At 38.4% G+C, this 15,451-nt stretch overlaps 1 protein-coding gene across 1 annotated transcript in view; it reads right to left on the reverse strand.

Moving 5' to 3' along the window:
• SEC31A (SEC31 homolog A (S. cerevisiae)) overlaps window positions 1–15,451 on the reverse strand; it is an 83,349-nt gene that overhangs the window by 8,524 nt on the left and 59,374 nt on the right. The window contains exons 23-26 of the mRNA XM_011941799.1: window positions 8,901–8,959; window positions 7,325–7,588; window positions 4,546–4,665; window positions 821–892 (exon numbers count right to left, since the gene is read on the reverse strand). Coding sequence (XP_011797189.1) covers window positions 821–892; window positions 4,546–4,665; window positions 7,325–7,588; window positions 8,901–8,959 — 515 coding nt within the window. The remainder of the gene's footprint in view (window positions 1–820; window positions 893–4,545; window positions 4,666–7,324; window positions 7,589–8,900; window positions 8,960–15,451) is intronic.

The following is a 15,451-nucleotide window of genomic DNA, read 5'->3' on the forward strand; positions in this document are numbered from 1 at the left end:
CATCAGCCTCCTGAGTAGCTGGGATTAAAGGCATATCCCACTGTGTCTAGCAAGAAGACTTTATTTTGGATCAAGGACCACACTACTACTTCCACTGTTATATCAACTTTCTTTAGTTTGGTTCTCATGAGAGAAATGGTTATTTTCATCTGATGGAACTGGGTGTGGGGAATGGGGTAGAAGAATGCTGAAATGGAAAAAATAAAAAGAAAGTCCCACTTCTTTTTTTCCTCTCCTTTCCTAGTGCTTTCATTAATAAAAAAAAAAAGACAATTTTAGAAAGGAATGGTGAGGTGGGGACAAGAGGACAAACATAGTGAATTGACTTCTTACTCCTGGCTATCTTGATAGTTACAGCACATTACCTTATTCATCTTGTGGCTACATTTGGCTTTGTTTTAAAAGAAAAGCAGCAAGAGTCTCAGACTCTGAGAAAGATTATAGATTCAGTTCCTGGAAAACAGAGTACCTGCCTACTCTTTGATTTCTTGTAACTGGGCCATATAAAAGGAACAGCAGAAGGTCAGTTACCTTATGGCCAACACAGGCCAGTTTGTATTTATACTCTTGTTATGAGAGGGTTAAAATTTCTCTCGCACCACACACACATAAACACACACACACACACACATACACACACAGCCACATCCCCTTAACCCCAGTGAGTGGAATTCATGATTCTAACACAGCCATGCCCATTCTCTAACTGTCATGACAATTCTGCCCCCGTGCATACTAAATGCGAGTGCTGATGAGACAACTGTTTTACTAGCAACTAGGAATAAATGATTATCATAAATACTTTTCCTCCAAAACTTACTGTCTGTTCCCTAAGTTTATCATACAGAAACTCCAAACGTTTGCTGGCATCATCTAGCTTCCTCCTGGTTTGCTGCAGGAAAGAAAAAACAGATGTTATATTTGAACATTAACTTTTAACCTAAGAACTTGCCCTATCTCATTGCACTAAACCTTATACTTAAAATGTTGAATGGCTTCATTTTATAAAGAAATGGAGGCAACTACAACTAAGAAACTTGAACAGATTATGGCCAGGCGCAGTGGCTCATGCCTGTAATCCCAGCACTTTGGGAGATTGAGGCAGGCAAATTATGAGGTCAGGAGTTTGAGACCAGTCTGACCAACATGGTGAAATCCTGTCTCTACTAAAAATACAAAAAATTAGCTGGGCGTAATGGTGGGCACCTTTAATACCAGCTACTTGGAAGGCTGAGGCAGGAGAATTGCTTGAACCTGGTAGGTGGAGGATGCAGTGAGCTGAGATCTTGCCACTGCATTCCAGCCCAGGCAACAGTGCAAGACTCTGTCTCAAAAAAAAAAAGAAAAAGAAAAAAAAAGAAACTTGAACAGGTTATTAGAACAGAGATCAATCATCTATCAAGGGTGGAGGGTGGAGAGCGAAGGGTGGAGGGGACTGGGATGAGGAGAGGATGAGACTTCCTTCCAGTGCACGAAAGAGTACTGATTGGATTTCATACGCACTGCAAACTCACTTGATAAGGTATATATGCATGTTTGCTTGCACTATATTCACAAGCATCAGGAGGCAGCAGTGGGTCAGTGTATCACAGAAAAGAAGGTCTAAGTACAGTTAGGTGCGAAGGCAAACATATAGGTGAACTGTGGAATCTTGTTTTAACCTTTCAAAAATACTACTTAAACACTTAGGTACATTTGTTTAACCCTGGCTTTTTCTAAGCCTTTAAAGCACCAAGAAAAAAAGAAAACTATCTTTTGGCAGCTTAAGATTACTGAGGGAAGTAGTAAAACACATGATTAAATTAAAAAGCTTTTTTTCTCCCTACCATAGTACTGTAAAGTATAGTCAAAGAAACTACTCTAAAACTAAAACTAACAGTTTTAAAATTACATGATTAACTTAATGTTCTACATTATACCACAGCCTCATGTTAGTTCAATATTTATTGACTGCTTACTATGTGCTGTACCAGCGACAAAGTCTTGTATGTCATGCAGCTCATATCCCACTGGGTGAGAAAAGACATTAAATGAACAATATATTGCATGTCAGATGGTGATAACTGCTGTGAAGAAAAGTTAATACAGGAAGGGGGCTACACATGTTGGGAGTTGGGGGTAATAAAGAAAGGCCTGATGGCTAATGGGACATTTGAGCAGAGGCCTTGAACTTGGGAGGAAACAAACAATGCAGATATGTGGAGGAAGAGTTCCAGGCAGAAGGAGCGGCAAGTATAAAGTCCCTGATGCTGAAGCACTCTTGGTGTGTTCAAGGAAGGAATGCCAGTGTGCTTGGAGAAGAGAGAGGAAGAGACAGGCCATCAAGGATGCTACACATCAAGTTGTGTGGCAAAATTACTTTGTGCTGTTTAGACATAAAGTGAAAATAAGATAAATCCATGCTATAAAAACCATTCCAACTATTGATTAAAATGAACTTTTGTGGAAAGGAAACCTTACAATCCTTGCTCAAAGTTAACATGGCCAGGCGTGATGGCTTATGCCCGTAATCTCAGCATTTTGAGAGGCCGATGTGGGTGGATCACCTGAGGTCGGGAGTTTGAGACCAGCCTGATCAACATGGAGAAACCCCGTCTCTACTAAAAATACAAAATTAGCTGGGCGTGGTGGCACATGCCTGTAATCCCAGCTACTAGGGAGGCTGAGGCAGGAGGATCGCTTGAACCTGGGAGGCAGAGGTTGCGGTGAGCCAAGATCACACCACTGCACTCCAGCCTGGGCAACAAGAGTGAAACTCCATCTCAGAAAAAAAAAAAAAAAAAAGAAAAAAAAATAAAGTTAACCTTATCTAGCTACAAACAGGAGCCCCACCCCAAGGAGGCAAGGGCAGCCAGGCAGGCAGAATATTAGAACTTCTTCCCCAACTAATTATAGGAATTACAGGAACACTTTGTCTTTCATGGTTCTCTACTACCCAGAGCTCCTTGGTATCCAGGAGGAATACAGAATGATGACCGAGAGAAAGGTAAATCATGGCCTGTCTATTTAGAAGTGTGCATAAGGGCTAGCATGTATCTGGTTATCAGCTTCGTCTGCTCTCTTGTTTCCACCTTGGTCTTCCCATCACTCCCAGAATGTTAGGCACGAAGCTTTCCTGATACTTCCAGTACAGAGAATGGCTTTCCACAAAGCCACTGACCAGCAGAAGGCTGCACATATTAATACGCAATGTCTGATGAACAATAAAACCCAGAAGTTGTTTTTTCATGCAGACAAGAAGCCAATGATTGAAAATATTCAATGTGTGCTAACAGAAAATGAAATTTCACTTAAGACTGACTTTGTGGAATGTTTGTTGTTGCAATACAGGGGTATCCTAAGTAAACTAAGTAAAATCAGTTGCTTTAAATGTAAATATGCGTGGCCGGGCGCGGTGGCTCAAGCCTGTAATCCCAGCACTTTGGGAGGCCGAGACGGGCGGATCACGAGGTCAGGAGATCGAGACCATCCTGGCTAACATGGTGAAACCCCGTCTCTACTAAAAAATACAAAAAAAACTAGCCGGGCGAGGTGGCGGGCGCCTGTAGTCCCAGCTACTCCGGAGGCTGAGGCAGGGGAATGGCGTAAACCCCGGAGGCGGAGCTTGCAGTGAGCTGAGATCCGGCCACTGCACTGCAGTCTGGGCGGCAGAGCGAGACTCCGTCTCAAAAAAAAAAAAAAAAAAAAAAAAAAAAGTAAATATGCCTCCGATATCTAAAACTTTGAACTATCTTTAACATCTCTGCAAAGCTTTAGAAGATGATCTATCTACTTTTAATAATTTCAATATAAGCTCAAAAAGAAATCCCAAATCTGAGTTTCTTGCATAGCACCATTATGTTCTCTTTATGTGCCAAATACCATTTTGTTGATGAGAGGCAGTAAAGCTCGGTGGTTGAGAGCATGAATTCTAGAGCCCGAATGTCTGGGTTTGAATGCTGGCTCTGACCTTAAGTGTTACTTAACTGCTCTTTGCCTTAATTCTCTTGTCTGTAAAATAAAAATGACAAATCTATCTGCCATAAGTTATTGTGAAGATTAAGTACATTTATATATAAAAAGCAATTAAATATATTTCTATATGTAATGCAAACTATGTAAGTGCTAGCTTTATTACTTTTGTGCAAACTTTTTAGAAATATACCTTGTAGGACTTCAAGCAATAATTATAGAAGAACTCCATAAAGGATTCTTTTATTTTATTTATTTATTTTGAGATGGAGTCTCTCGCTGTCACCCAGGCTGGAGTACAGTGGTGCGATCTCGGCTCACTGCAACCTCTGCCTTCTGGGTTCAAGTGATTCTCCTGCCTTAGCCTCTTGAGTAGCTGGGACTACAGGTGCATTCCACCACACCCAGCTAATTTTTTGTATTTTTAGTAGAGATGGGGTTTCGCTATGTTGGCCAGGATGGTCTTGAACTCCTGGCTTCAAATGATCCACCTACCTTGGCCTCCCAAAGTGCTGGGATTACAGGAGTGAGCCACCACGCCTGGCCAAGGATTCTTCTAATTAAGCAAAATATGATTTAAAAAAAAATACATACAGGGTCCGTTGCTGAAGAAAGGCAGCGCTGAATAAGATCCTCAAATGTGGTCTTTAGAATGAGGTGCTCATCTGGAATAGGTTTCTTGGTAATTTTTTTTGTTGGCAAAGACTGCACATGCTGGAGGAAACACAACAAAAACTGATCAGAAATGACCAGAAGCTACCTTATATACACAATCTTGAATCTATATGATAAACAGAAACTGACAACCTTGTAGATAGACCTATTCAAAATTAAATTAAAATTTAATGTGTGAAATCACGTAGGATAAGTAAAAATAAAAACCAGATATCTAGTATAAAGTGTAGGCACTCTTCCTACAGTTTGGATTTTCATATACAGGACTGGATACAAAGTAGTTGATTAATTAGGTAACACATGTTAGTCAATATTGTTTATAACTGATGGGAAATAAGTACATGCCAGCAGAGAATAAAAACAAGGCACTGAAAAACACACTTGGCTGGTTAGAATGGCTGCTTGCTCTGCTTGTTGGCTCATTTTCATGTATGCTGGCATTCTTCTATTCTTTGTTTTACTCTTAGAGGTTGTTAATTGGGCTGTGATCAAAACTGTAAGATGAAGCCAAAGATTAAGAGAGAAGACATCCCGATGCTGCTGAGTGTACAGATGAAAGAACAAAGAAGAAATGGTTAAGTTTTATTAGTTCCTTCTTTCACTCATTCAAAAAACATTAGGCAACTATGTACCAGGCACTGGCTATGTACTACCGGTGAGCCAATAGAGAAATGATCTCAGTTCTCAGGGAGTTTACGGGCTAATGGAAGAGGCACAGTTGAAAAACATCATCAATGTATGTAAAATAGCAACTGTAGCACGTTACCACTTGGTGGAAGCAAAAGATGCTACAACTGAGATTTGACTGGGGGAAGGGAAGGCTCTCTTCAGGAAATTTTACTGCAAGGACAAAATGGAGTTGAACAGTTAAGTAGGAAAAAAAGAGTATTCCAGATGAAAGGAATAACTGTACAAAGGAAGGATCACGGTAAAAGGGAGTTAAAAGGCCAATATAGCTGGAGCAGAGAGAACAAGGAGTATGAGCTGAGGCCTTCCAGACAATGTTGAATATTTCGGTCCTTATCCTGAGAACGATGGGAAGCTGAAATGTTTTAGGCAAAGACGAAAAAAGGTCAAATTAGAGATGGATCAAAGTAGATATCAGCAGACCAATTAGGAGGTTCCTGTACTGACGAAGATTAGAGATGAAGGTAGCATGGACTGGAGTAAAAATGCGGAGAAGAAAAGATTCCAAAAATATTTTGGAGTGATATCGACAAGATTTGGGGAGACAGATTTAAAATAGAGGTTAAAGGGAAAAGTGTATAAAGATGATCCCCAGGTTTTTGCCTGGATTCCACAAAAAAGATTATGGTGCCACTCACTGATAACAGGAAACAAGGAAAGATGACTAAGTTTGGGAGGAAGAGTATGAATTAGGTTTTGGACATGCTGAGGTTGAAGTGCCTCCAAGACAGCCAAGTAGGCAGGCAGCTGTGTATATAGCCTGGCTGAACACTACGTATCTTTCTCTTTTGATGGTAACTAAGGTTCAGGTCTAGGCGAGTACAGCATGAGAACCCAAGTCTAAACAAATATAAGAGGCTGAGTAGCTTCCCAAAATAACAGGCTTATAATCTTTTTTTTTTTTAAATAAAACTGTAATTTTTATTTTTCCAGAAAGAACCATTTCTTCTCATCTTTGTCAAAATGTTTTTAAAATGCAACTCTTAACATTTAAAAATTCCTTAGGCATATTATCTTTTTTTTTTTTTGAGATGGAGTCTCGCTCTGTCGTCCAGGCTGGAGTACAGTGGCGTGATCTCAGCTCACTGCAACCTCTGCCTGCTGGGTTCAAGCAATTCTCTTGCTTCAGCTTTCCGCGTAGCTGGGACTACAGGCGCATGCCACCACGCCCAGCTAATTTTTGTATTTTTAGTAGAGACAGGGTTTCACCATGCTGGCCAGGCTGGTCTCGAACTCCTGACCTCAGATGATCCGCCCGCCTCGGCCTTCCAAAGTGCTGGGATAACAGGTGTGAGCCACTGTACCCGGCTTCAGGCATATTATCTCTTAACAGTAAAGTATACTCTTGTGACAAGAGATACAATCTTTACAAATTTGACTTCAATGAATCAAAGACAGAATCAGACAGTAGAACTAGTTTTTTTAATTGGCCAGGAGTTTGTTTCATCTTCTTATATTGAATTTTGATCTAAGCTCTTTATTTCTCATGAATAGATCAAAATACTTAACTCTGTATGTCTAAGTGTGTTATGTAGAAATGTGTTAAATTTTTCAACATTCAGGACTTTGCCAACTGGCTGTTTGTGTTGTGAAAAGCAAGTAAAAAATGTTTTTCTCCATCTGAAGATAAGGCTGTATTATTAGCTTTTATACATACACATAAAAATATATAACTCACTACATTTTTATTTTCTATTTTAAAGAGAAAAATCTTTGGAAACAGCTTTTGCTTAGCAACCTCAGATGCAGAGATGATTCATCTGATTTTAAATTATGGCTACTGACCTAGCCAAGTTATAGTAAACACTTTCAAATGTATAACCTTCTTTTATGTGGCCATGTAATTGAAAAATAATATACATACATGATCAATCTTAAAAAAAAAAGTTACTATTTTTTGTTTAGTTTGTCTAGATGTTTAATAATAATCATGTAATCATAAAAGCACATTAAAGAAAATATACTGAAACACAGCCATCTTCCCATTCCACTTCTACAAATTTACTGTTACCTGGAAGGTATTTCCAATAGGAGCCCCTGGGGCACCTTCAATATTGGGCTTTGAGAAAGATGGTGGCATGCCTGTTTGACCAAGAGGTTGCTGTATGCCATGGAAGGGCTGGCCACCTGAAAGATGTGGCTGTGGGAATGAAGACTGGCTTGACAGTGGTATTGGAGCTGAAGGCTGTTGCTGCAGCATCTGTGACTGGGGGTCACCCAACGGGTTCATGATTGGTGATGTGATGGGAACAGGAGGCATGAAGTTTTCAGGCATCTGTTAAAAGATGAAATAAAAGACACCAGGAGTAAGAATAAAAACGATAGCAATATTTCTTCAGCTTAAAATAAGGGAGTGAGGTTATACCATGGCTAAACAAATTTTTTAATAGTAGTAGAATGCTTTTTTCTAATGAAATTTTATGCAGAATAAAGTAAAGTAAAACACAAAAATAGAGCTGATTTGGCTAAGACAGATAGGGAGCTCAAACTTGGACTTCTCTGTCTCCCTTTGCCCTCCCATACTTATCCCCAATAAAGGGGAGCTAAAACCATGGCTTTGTTTTTGGGACAGTCTCGTTCTGTCACCCAGCTCACTGCAACCTCTGCCTCCCAGGTTCAAGCAATTCTTGTGCCTCAGCCTCCCAAGTAGCTGGGATTACAGGCGTGTGCCACCACGCCTAGCTAATTTTTGTATTTTTAGTAGAGACAGGGTCTCACCATATTGGCCAGGCTGGTCTAGAACTCCTGACCTCATGATCCGCCTGCCTCAGCCTCCCAAAGTGCTGGGATTATAGTCACCATGGCATTTTTGAAAGAGGGTATCAGGTCTGGAGAACTGTATGTAGCAATATTGGAATCAGAGGTGCCAAGTATGCATGTGCGTGTACGTGCACATGTGTTTAATATGATCAGAATGTAATACCTAAGTAGACATTATTTGGCAATTCTATCACACTAAAAGTACAAAATTCAGTTTCTGATTAATACTAACCTAAATATTGGGATTCTTTCCTCATTTAAAGCCTCCTAATTTTATATTATGGCCTCTCATTAGTATATTTAGGGAAGGAGGTCACTAGGAATTTTTTTAAAAGTAAAAATGGCTTGGGCAGAAAGAAGCATCTAATTTGTGCTTAACAGCTCTTAACAGTTACTGAGATCTGTACAGTGCTCAGCCATGAGGCTATTTCATTCACACTATATGTGACAGAAAAAGTCCAAAATTTAATTGCCAAATTCATGATTACTAGCAGAACCCAAAGACCAAAGTAATTCCAAAAAAAAAAAAGCAACCCTGAAGACTGAAATTTCCTACTTTTTGAAAGAGGCTTGTTGGGAATTTGTATCTTGCCTTCTAAAAGGGCTTTAATTAATATCACCATCATCAGAACAAGGTTTTGATGATACTGTTTTCTACTTCCTTTCCTTCCCTCCATGGATTAGAAGGTGCATGTTGAAGTACGCTTTAAATACATCACTCAGTAAGCTTCGCTTTTAAAAGGATCAGTGAAGTACAATGTGTTCCAAGTGGCTATGTGGTTAACATTACATCTGTAGGCCATTGGATGAACATCTTTTTCTAGTACCTTCTTCTTTTTGGGTACTCTGTTCAAAGCTGGAGGGTCATTCCAACCATTCTGAGGACCTATAACAGATAATAGAGAACGTATTCCTTTAGAATCCTGAAAGGAAAAAAGTAAAACTGAATCCATCACTTAATACTTCAAAATTCTGCCTTAACCCTGAGATAACTGTCACAAAGGTTTTACCAGCTGAGTGTGGGGATCAATATGTAGCCCTGGATTCTCACACTCACATCTCTTAATAGGAACAAGGCCTTCACTTGGTGGGTAAGATATCTTGACACTGTTTCCATTTAAACTGAAAGAGCTGTGCTAAATTTAGGGTGGTGAAGTTTTTATTTATATTGGTGTATGACTTTCAAAGATCAGTTTACTATTCTCTCCTAATAATGAAAATACAGTCTGCTAAAAAACAAAAACAAACAAACAAAAGAAAACACCAGGCTTCTGATATATACAACATATAAAAAAACAGAATAAAATTAGCAATCTCCTATTTGCCAAGAGGGCAATTCAACATGAGCAAATCATCTATTCTAAACATGGTAGAAATATTGTTAAGAAAAAAGCAGACTCCAACTATGTAACACTAGTAATTTTTATCATCTTTGTCTTGGGAATTATAAGCAAAGTAAAAAAGGGTATTCAAATATCTGTGCTAAGATTTTTAATGCCATAAAAAAAAATTCCAGGCTAATAGCAAATATAAAATTAAAATACTACCAGCTATAGTAAATTTCCTCTTAAAAAAAAAAAACACACACACACTAACAATCAAAAAACCCTGCTACTTCAAAGTGAAAAATGAACAATAGTAGCAGAACTTATTAAGTATTTTAATGCCAGTATCTTCAAAGAAAAAAGGAATACAACATGCTGGAAATCAGACAGAATAATTTCTAAATCACAATTAATTCTTTTACATTTCACTAAGTGTGAGTTTTGATATCCTCTATAAGGAACCAGATACTTGCTAAAGAAACTTTTATGTATGTATATATGTGAAGACAAAAAATTATTCCCTTTCCAATAAATGTTCTTTCAGTATTTTAACTTGCACTTGTTTAACTGATATACATATTAAGTCACAAGAAAACTGTCAAACCAAAGTCACAGAAACTTTAAAAAATACAGATCTTCAACTAACCACCAGCACTTACTTGTCTTGATTTTAAAACATAATTCAGGCGAGGCGCAGTGGCTCATGCCTGTAATCTCAGTACTTTGGGAAGCTGAGGCGGGTGGATCACTTGAGGTCAGGAGTTCAAGACCAGCCTGGCCAACATGGTGAAATCCTGTCTCTACTAAAAACACAAAAATTAGCCGTGTGTGGTGGTACACACCTGTTGTCCCAGTTACTCAGGAGCTGAAGCAGGAGAATTGCTTGAATTTGGGAAGTGGAGATTGCAGTGAACCAAGATTCTGTCACTGTACTTCAGCCTGGGTGACAGAGTGAGACTCTGTCTCAAAAAAGTAAAAAATAAAAATAAAAATAAAAAAGCAGAATTCATTTCTTAAAAGTTTACTAGGAGACAGAAAATCAGATATGGCTCAAAACAGTCAAGAGTTAACCACAAAATATTAACTTATATGCTGCTTTCTGATTAACAAATTCTTAAACTTCTGGTTCTACATAATCATTCAAATCTCTGCAATCACTTTCTAGTCTTACCCGTGGCTTAAGACAGTCTTGGCATAGTTGTTTTCTTTATGTCTATATAAAACAGACTGCCTTTATAACCAAGCTACTTATGTAATCATGTAAATTCAATCAGTTGTAAAATTTGATTCAATTAGGAAGCCAAAAAAAAATTATCCTGATCAGATTTAGGATATCATCATCTTTGAAGTTCACATGCATTATTGTTAATGTCCATTCATTAATTGTATTCAATTATTCAAAGATTTCCAAAGGTATATTTTACAACCAATTCACCTTCCAACATAGGTGCCTGGTCTTGGACAGAATGGTTTTCTGTAGACAAAACGTAAAAATTACTTAACAGTGTTTACTGAAGACATTCTAAACTTTACTCATTTTATAATTGTTTCTTCTCCCTTCATTAATCCCCAGAAAGTGTAAATTAATTTAGTAAGAGAACAAAACTTACTTTTTAACCAAGTCATGTGAAATGTCTTCTAATTAAGTAACCAGTTTTTTGACAGAGGGAATTCATTTGTTAGATCCAATTAACTCTTAAACATCACTTTTTTCTTACTGTTCTTTTTTAAGAGAAAATTTTATCCCTTCATATTTAAAAAACAATGTTTCCCTAATTGTTTGCATTGACTGTTTTTCTACTATTTAACTCATGAAGCTCAGAAATATCACTGAGGGGACAGCACTTCCTAACATATTCACCTAATGTGTCTATTTTGGTTTTGTTCAAAGCTGTGAATCCAAATCAGCTATGGAGCTTGTTAAACCACAGATTCTAATTCATTAGGTATAGTGATAGAACCTTAGATACTGTCTTTGCAGCCATCTCCCAGATGATATGAATGCTGCTGGTCCAACACTCTCTTGAAGCAGCAGGGAACTGGAGAAATGGGGTGATTTCTACAAGTCCTACAGACTTCAACCTGCATTTGATAAGGATAAATGTGCTTATCTTAGTACAGTGGTATCATTTTTTTACTGCTGGATTGAGGAGGCCCCAGTGGTCTGCACTCTGCAGAAACTAATTTCTGGGGTCATGCTGTGCATATAAATGAGAATAGGCCCAGCAAATAATGTAACCACCTCATATGGTCCTTTCTGTAAGAATATACAGATTTATGAGTGAACTCCCATTCACAACTGCTACTAAGAGAATAAAATACTTAGGAATACAACTTACAAGGGATGTGAAGGACCTCTTCAAGGAGACTTACAAACCACTGCTCAAGGAAATAAGGGAGGACACCAATGGAAAAACATTCCACATTCATGGATAGGAAGAATCAATATCAGGAAAATGGCCTTACTGCCCAAAGTAATTTATAGATTCAATGCTATCCCCATGAAGCTACCACTGACTTTCTTCACAGAATTGGAAAAAAACTATTTTAAACTTCATATGGAACCAAAAAAGAGTCTGCATAGCCAAGATAATCCTGGGCAAGAACAAAGCCGGAGGCATCATGGTTACCTGATTTCAAACAGTACTACAAGGCTATGGTAACCAAAACAGCATGGTACTGATACCAAAACAGATATACAGATCAACAGAACAGAACAGAGGCCCTCAGAAATACCACCACACATCTACCACCATCTGATATTTGACAAACCTGACACACACAAGCAATGGGAAAAGATTCCCCATTTAATAAGTGGCGTAGGGGAAAACTGGCTAGCCATATACAGAAAACTGAACCTGGACCCCTTCCTTACACCCTATATAAAAATCAACTCAAGGTGCATCAAAGACTTAAATTTAAGACCAAGGACCATAAAAATCCTAGAAGAAAACCTGGGCAATACCATTCAGGACATAGGCATGGGCAAAGACTTCATGTCTAAAACAGCAAAAGCAATGGCAACAAAAGCCAAAATTGACAAATGGGATCTAATTAAACTAAAGAGCTTCTGCACAACAAAAGAAACATCACAGAGTGAACAGGCAACCTACAGAATGGGAGAAAATTTTTACAATCTCTCCATCTGACAAAGGACGAATATCCAGAATCTACAAAGAACTTAAACAAATTTACAAGAAAAAAGCAAAAAACCCCATCAAAAAATGGGCAAAGGATACGATCAGACACTTCTCAAAAGAAGACATTTTTGCAGCCAACAGACACATGAAAAAATGCTCATCATCACTGGTCATTAGAGAAATGCAAATCAAAACCACAATGAGATACCATCTCATGCCAGTTACAATGGCGATCATTAAGAAGTCAGGAAACAGATGCTGGAGAGGTTGTGGAAAAACAGGAATGTGTTTACACTGTTGATGGGAGTGTAAATTAGTTCAACCATTGTGGAAGACAGTGTGGTGATTCCTCAAGGATCTAGAACTAGGAATACCATTTGACCCAGCAATTCCATTCCTGGGCATATACCCAAAAGATTATAAATCATTCTATGATAAAGACATATGCACATGTGTGGTTACTGTGGCACTATTCACAATAGCAAAAACTTGGAACCAACCCAAATGTCTATCAATGACAGACTGGATTAAGAAAATGTGGTACATATATACCATGGAATACTATGCAGCCACAAAAAAGTATGAGTTCATGTATTTTGCAGGGACATGGATGAAGCTGGAAACCATCATTCTCAGCAAACTATCACAAGATCAGAAAACCAAATACCACATGTTCTCACTAATAAGTGGGAGCTGAACAATGAGAACACATGGACACAGGGAGGGGAACATCACACACTGGGGCCTGTGGGGGTTTAGGGGAGGGATAACATTAGGAGAAATACCTAATGTAGATGACGGGTTGATGGGTGCAGCAAACCACCATGGCACGTGTATACCTATGTAACAAAACTGCATGTAACCCAAAACTTAAAGTATAATTAAAAAAAAAAAAATACAGATTTGCAGACTGAGCACAAGTCTCCCAGAAATCACTACTTATAGGAAACCAAAGTTTCTAGCAGTGGACAAGAGAAAAACAGACTGACAACACGGCAATCCCAATTGTCAAATACTTAGGGTCAGGCCAGGCCCAGCCTCAAATCAAGGGTATACAATGTCAGTATGTCAGACACATAACTTATGTGGATTCATCTATCATTAATTGACAAGGGAGGGAGCAAAGCAGAAACAAAAATTGTGATTTCATTCTGCAATTAAATAGGCTGTAAAAGAATAGAAAAAATATACTGAGTTCAAAATTAAATAGGCTGTAAAAGAATAGAAAAAATATACTGAGTTCAATTGAGTTTGAAATCTACTCAAGAAGCACAGTTTCACAGGGAAACTGTGAGGCGGGAGAGGTAATCCCATAGTTTGAAATCTCATGGTGTAGAGTGCAATTCTAATGTTTACTGACAGATGTTTTTCATACAAGATATAAATGCAAGCCAACTTTTTCATCTGGGGTTTAACTGTAAAAAGGATCAATGATAACTGGCTGTAAGTGATTTTCTATTTTTATCTCAAATGATGACTTTACAACCTAGCTCTCCATGTGAGATATGAGTTCATAACAGTATAGTTCATAAATGCCTGGTAAGTCACTGTGTGTGCATTACAATAAAGGACTGACTTGACTCCCGACTACTCATGCACTCTCAAGCACCAGGCTTCAGCTTCTGGCTGAGGGAGGTAATATAATACAAACCTAAAAGTATTGGAAATACACTGGGCTTGACTCTTTAGTCAGGTCAAAACAACATGCTCTCTTCCTGTTCCTCATAAGAAGGTGCAGAAGATGAGAGGACTACTTTTAAGCTGTGGGTGTTAAATCCTGGGAGGGTACTCAGACTTTACCAACTATTAGCAGCACAAAAAAGTCTGTGGAACTATTTTCTTATGTCCCCTTGGTAAAATGACACCAAAGTCATAATAAAATAAAATTCCAAGTTGGGGTAAAACTGAATAGAAGCAAAACAAGTCTCTCAAGAGGAACAGTCAGTTGGCTAGCCTGAATAAGTTAAAGGGGGGTGGGGAAGGTCTGCTGAATAGAAGGTAATATTTTATAATTAAGTACCCCTCTCCCAAAACATATGCCTGACTAACTTCTCCTAACCTGAAACCATGCAATATATTAAGCTATGTGTTTTAGTAAAACCCCAACAGTCCTTTTGTTAATTTAACATAGTTTTGTCTCAATTATAATTCTAACCCCTTTCAATTCTTTTTGCTTTTATAGATTTAGATTTAGTGACTTTTCTTAAAAAAACTTCTCGTACTCAAGGATTGATTTTCCTTATTTTATTTTTGAGAGAGAGTCTCGCTCTGTCACCCAGGCTGGAGTGTAATGGCACAATCTAGGCTTACTGCAACCTCCGCCCCCGGGGTTCAAGTGATTCTCCTGCCTTAGCCTCCTGAGTAGCTGGGATTACAGGTGCTTGCCACCATGCTTGGCTAAGTTTTGTATATGTAGTAGAGATGGAGGTTCATCAAGTTGGCCCGGCTGGTCTCAAACTCCTAACCTCACACAATGCACCCACTTTGACCTCCCGAAGTGCTGGGATTTCATGACCTTTTACAAACAGTTCAACTGATCTCTACTTTATAGAGACATCCTTGAAAAGCGACAGGACATAAAACAAGCTACCTGAAGAATATAAGTATCTACAGAAGACCATAACATGGAGATTCATTATGGATGTGAAAAATGATACTCTTGGTCAACACTTTAAAAAAAAATCAACACAGTACATTTTAACCTTGAATAGAAATGTCTCAGAAAACTGGAGAGGAGATAATCCTTCCCTATCCTTTTTTAACTCTTTCGAAAAACTATGAAGTGGGGATGAATATTTTACTCTTTTTAAAACATGACATAACTTTAAGGGCATGGAAAAATGGTTCAGGGTGTAATATTAAGAAAAAAGTAAGGTCAGGCGTGGTGGCTTACACCTGTAATTCCCAGCATTT

Source organism: Colobus angolensis, unplaced genomic scaffold, assembly GCF_000951035.1.
Source record: "Colobus angolensis palliatus isolate OR3802 unplaced genomic scaffold, Cang.pa_1.0 Scaffold200, whole genome shotgun sequence".
Taxonomy (NCBI): domain Eukaryota; kingdom Metazoa; phylum Chordata; class Mammalia; order Primates; family Cercopithecidae; genus Colobus; species Colobus angolensis.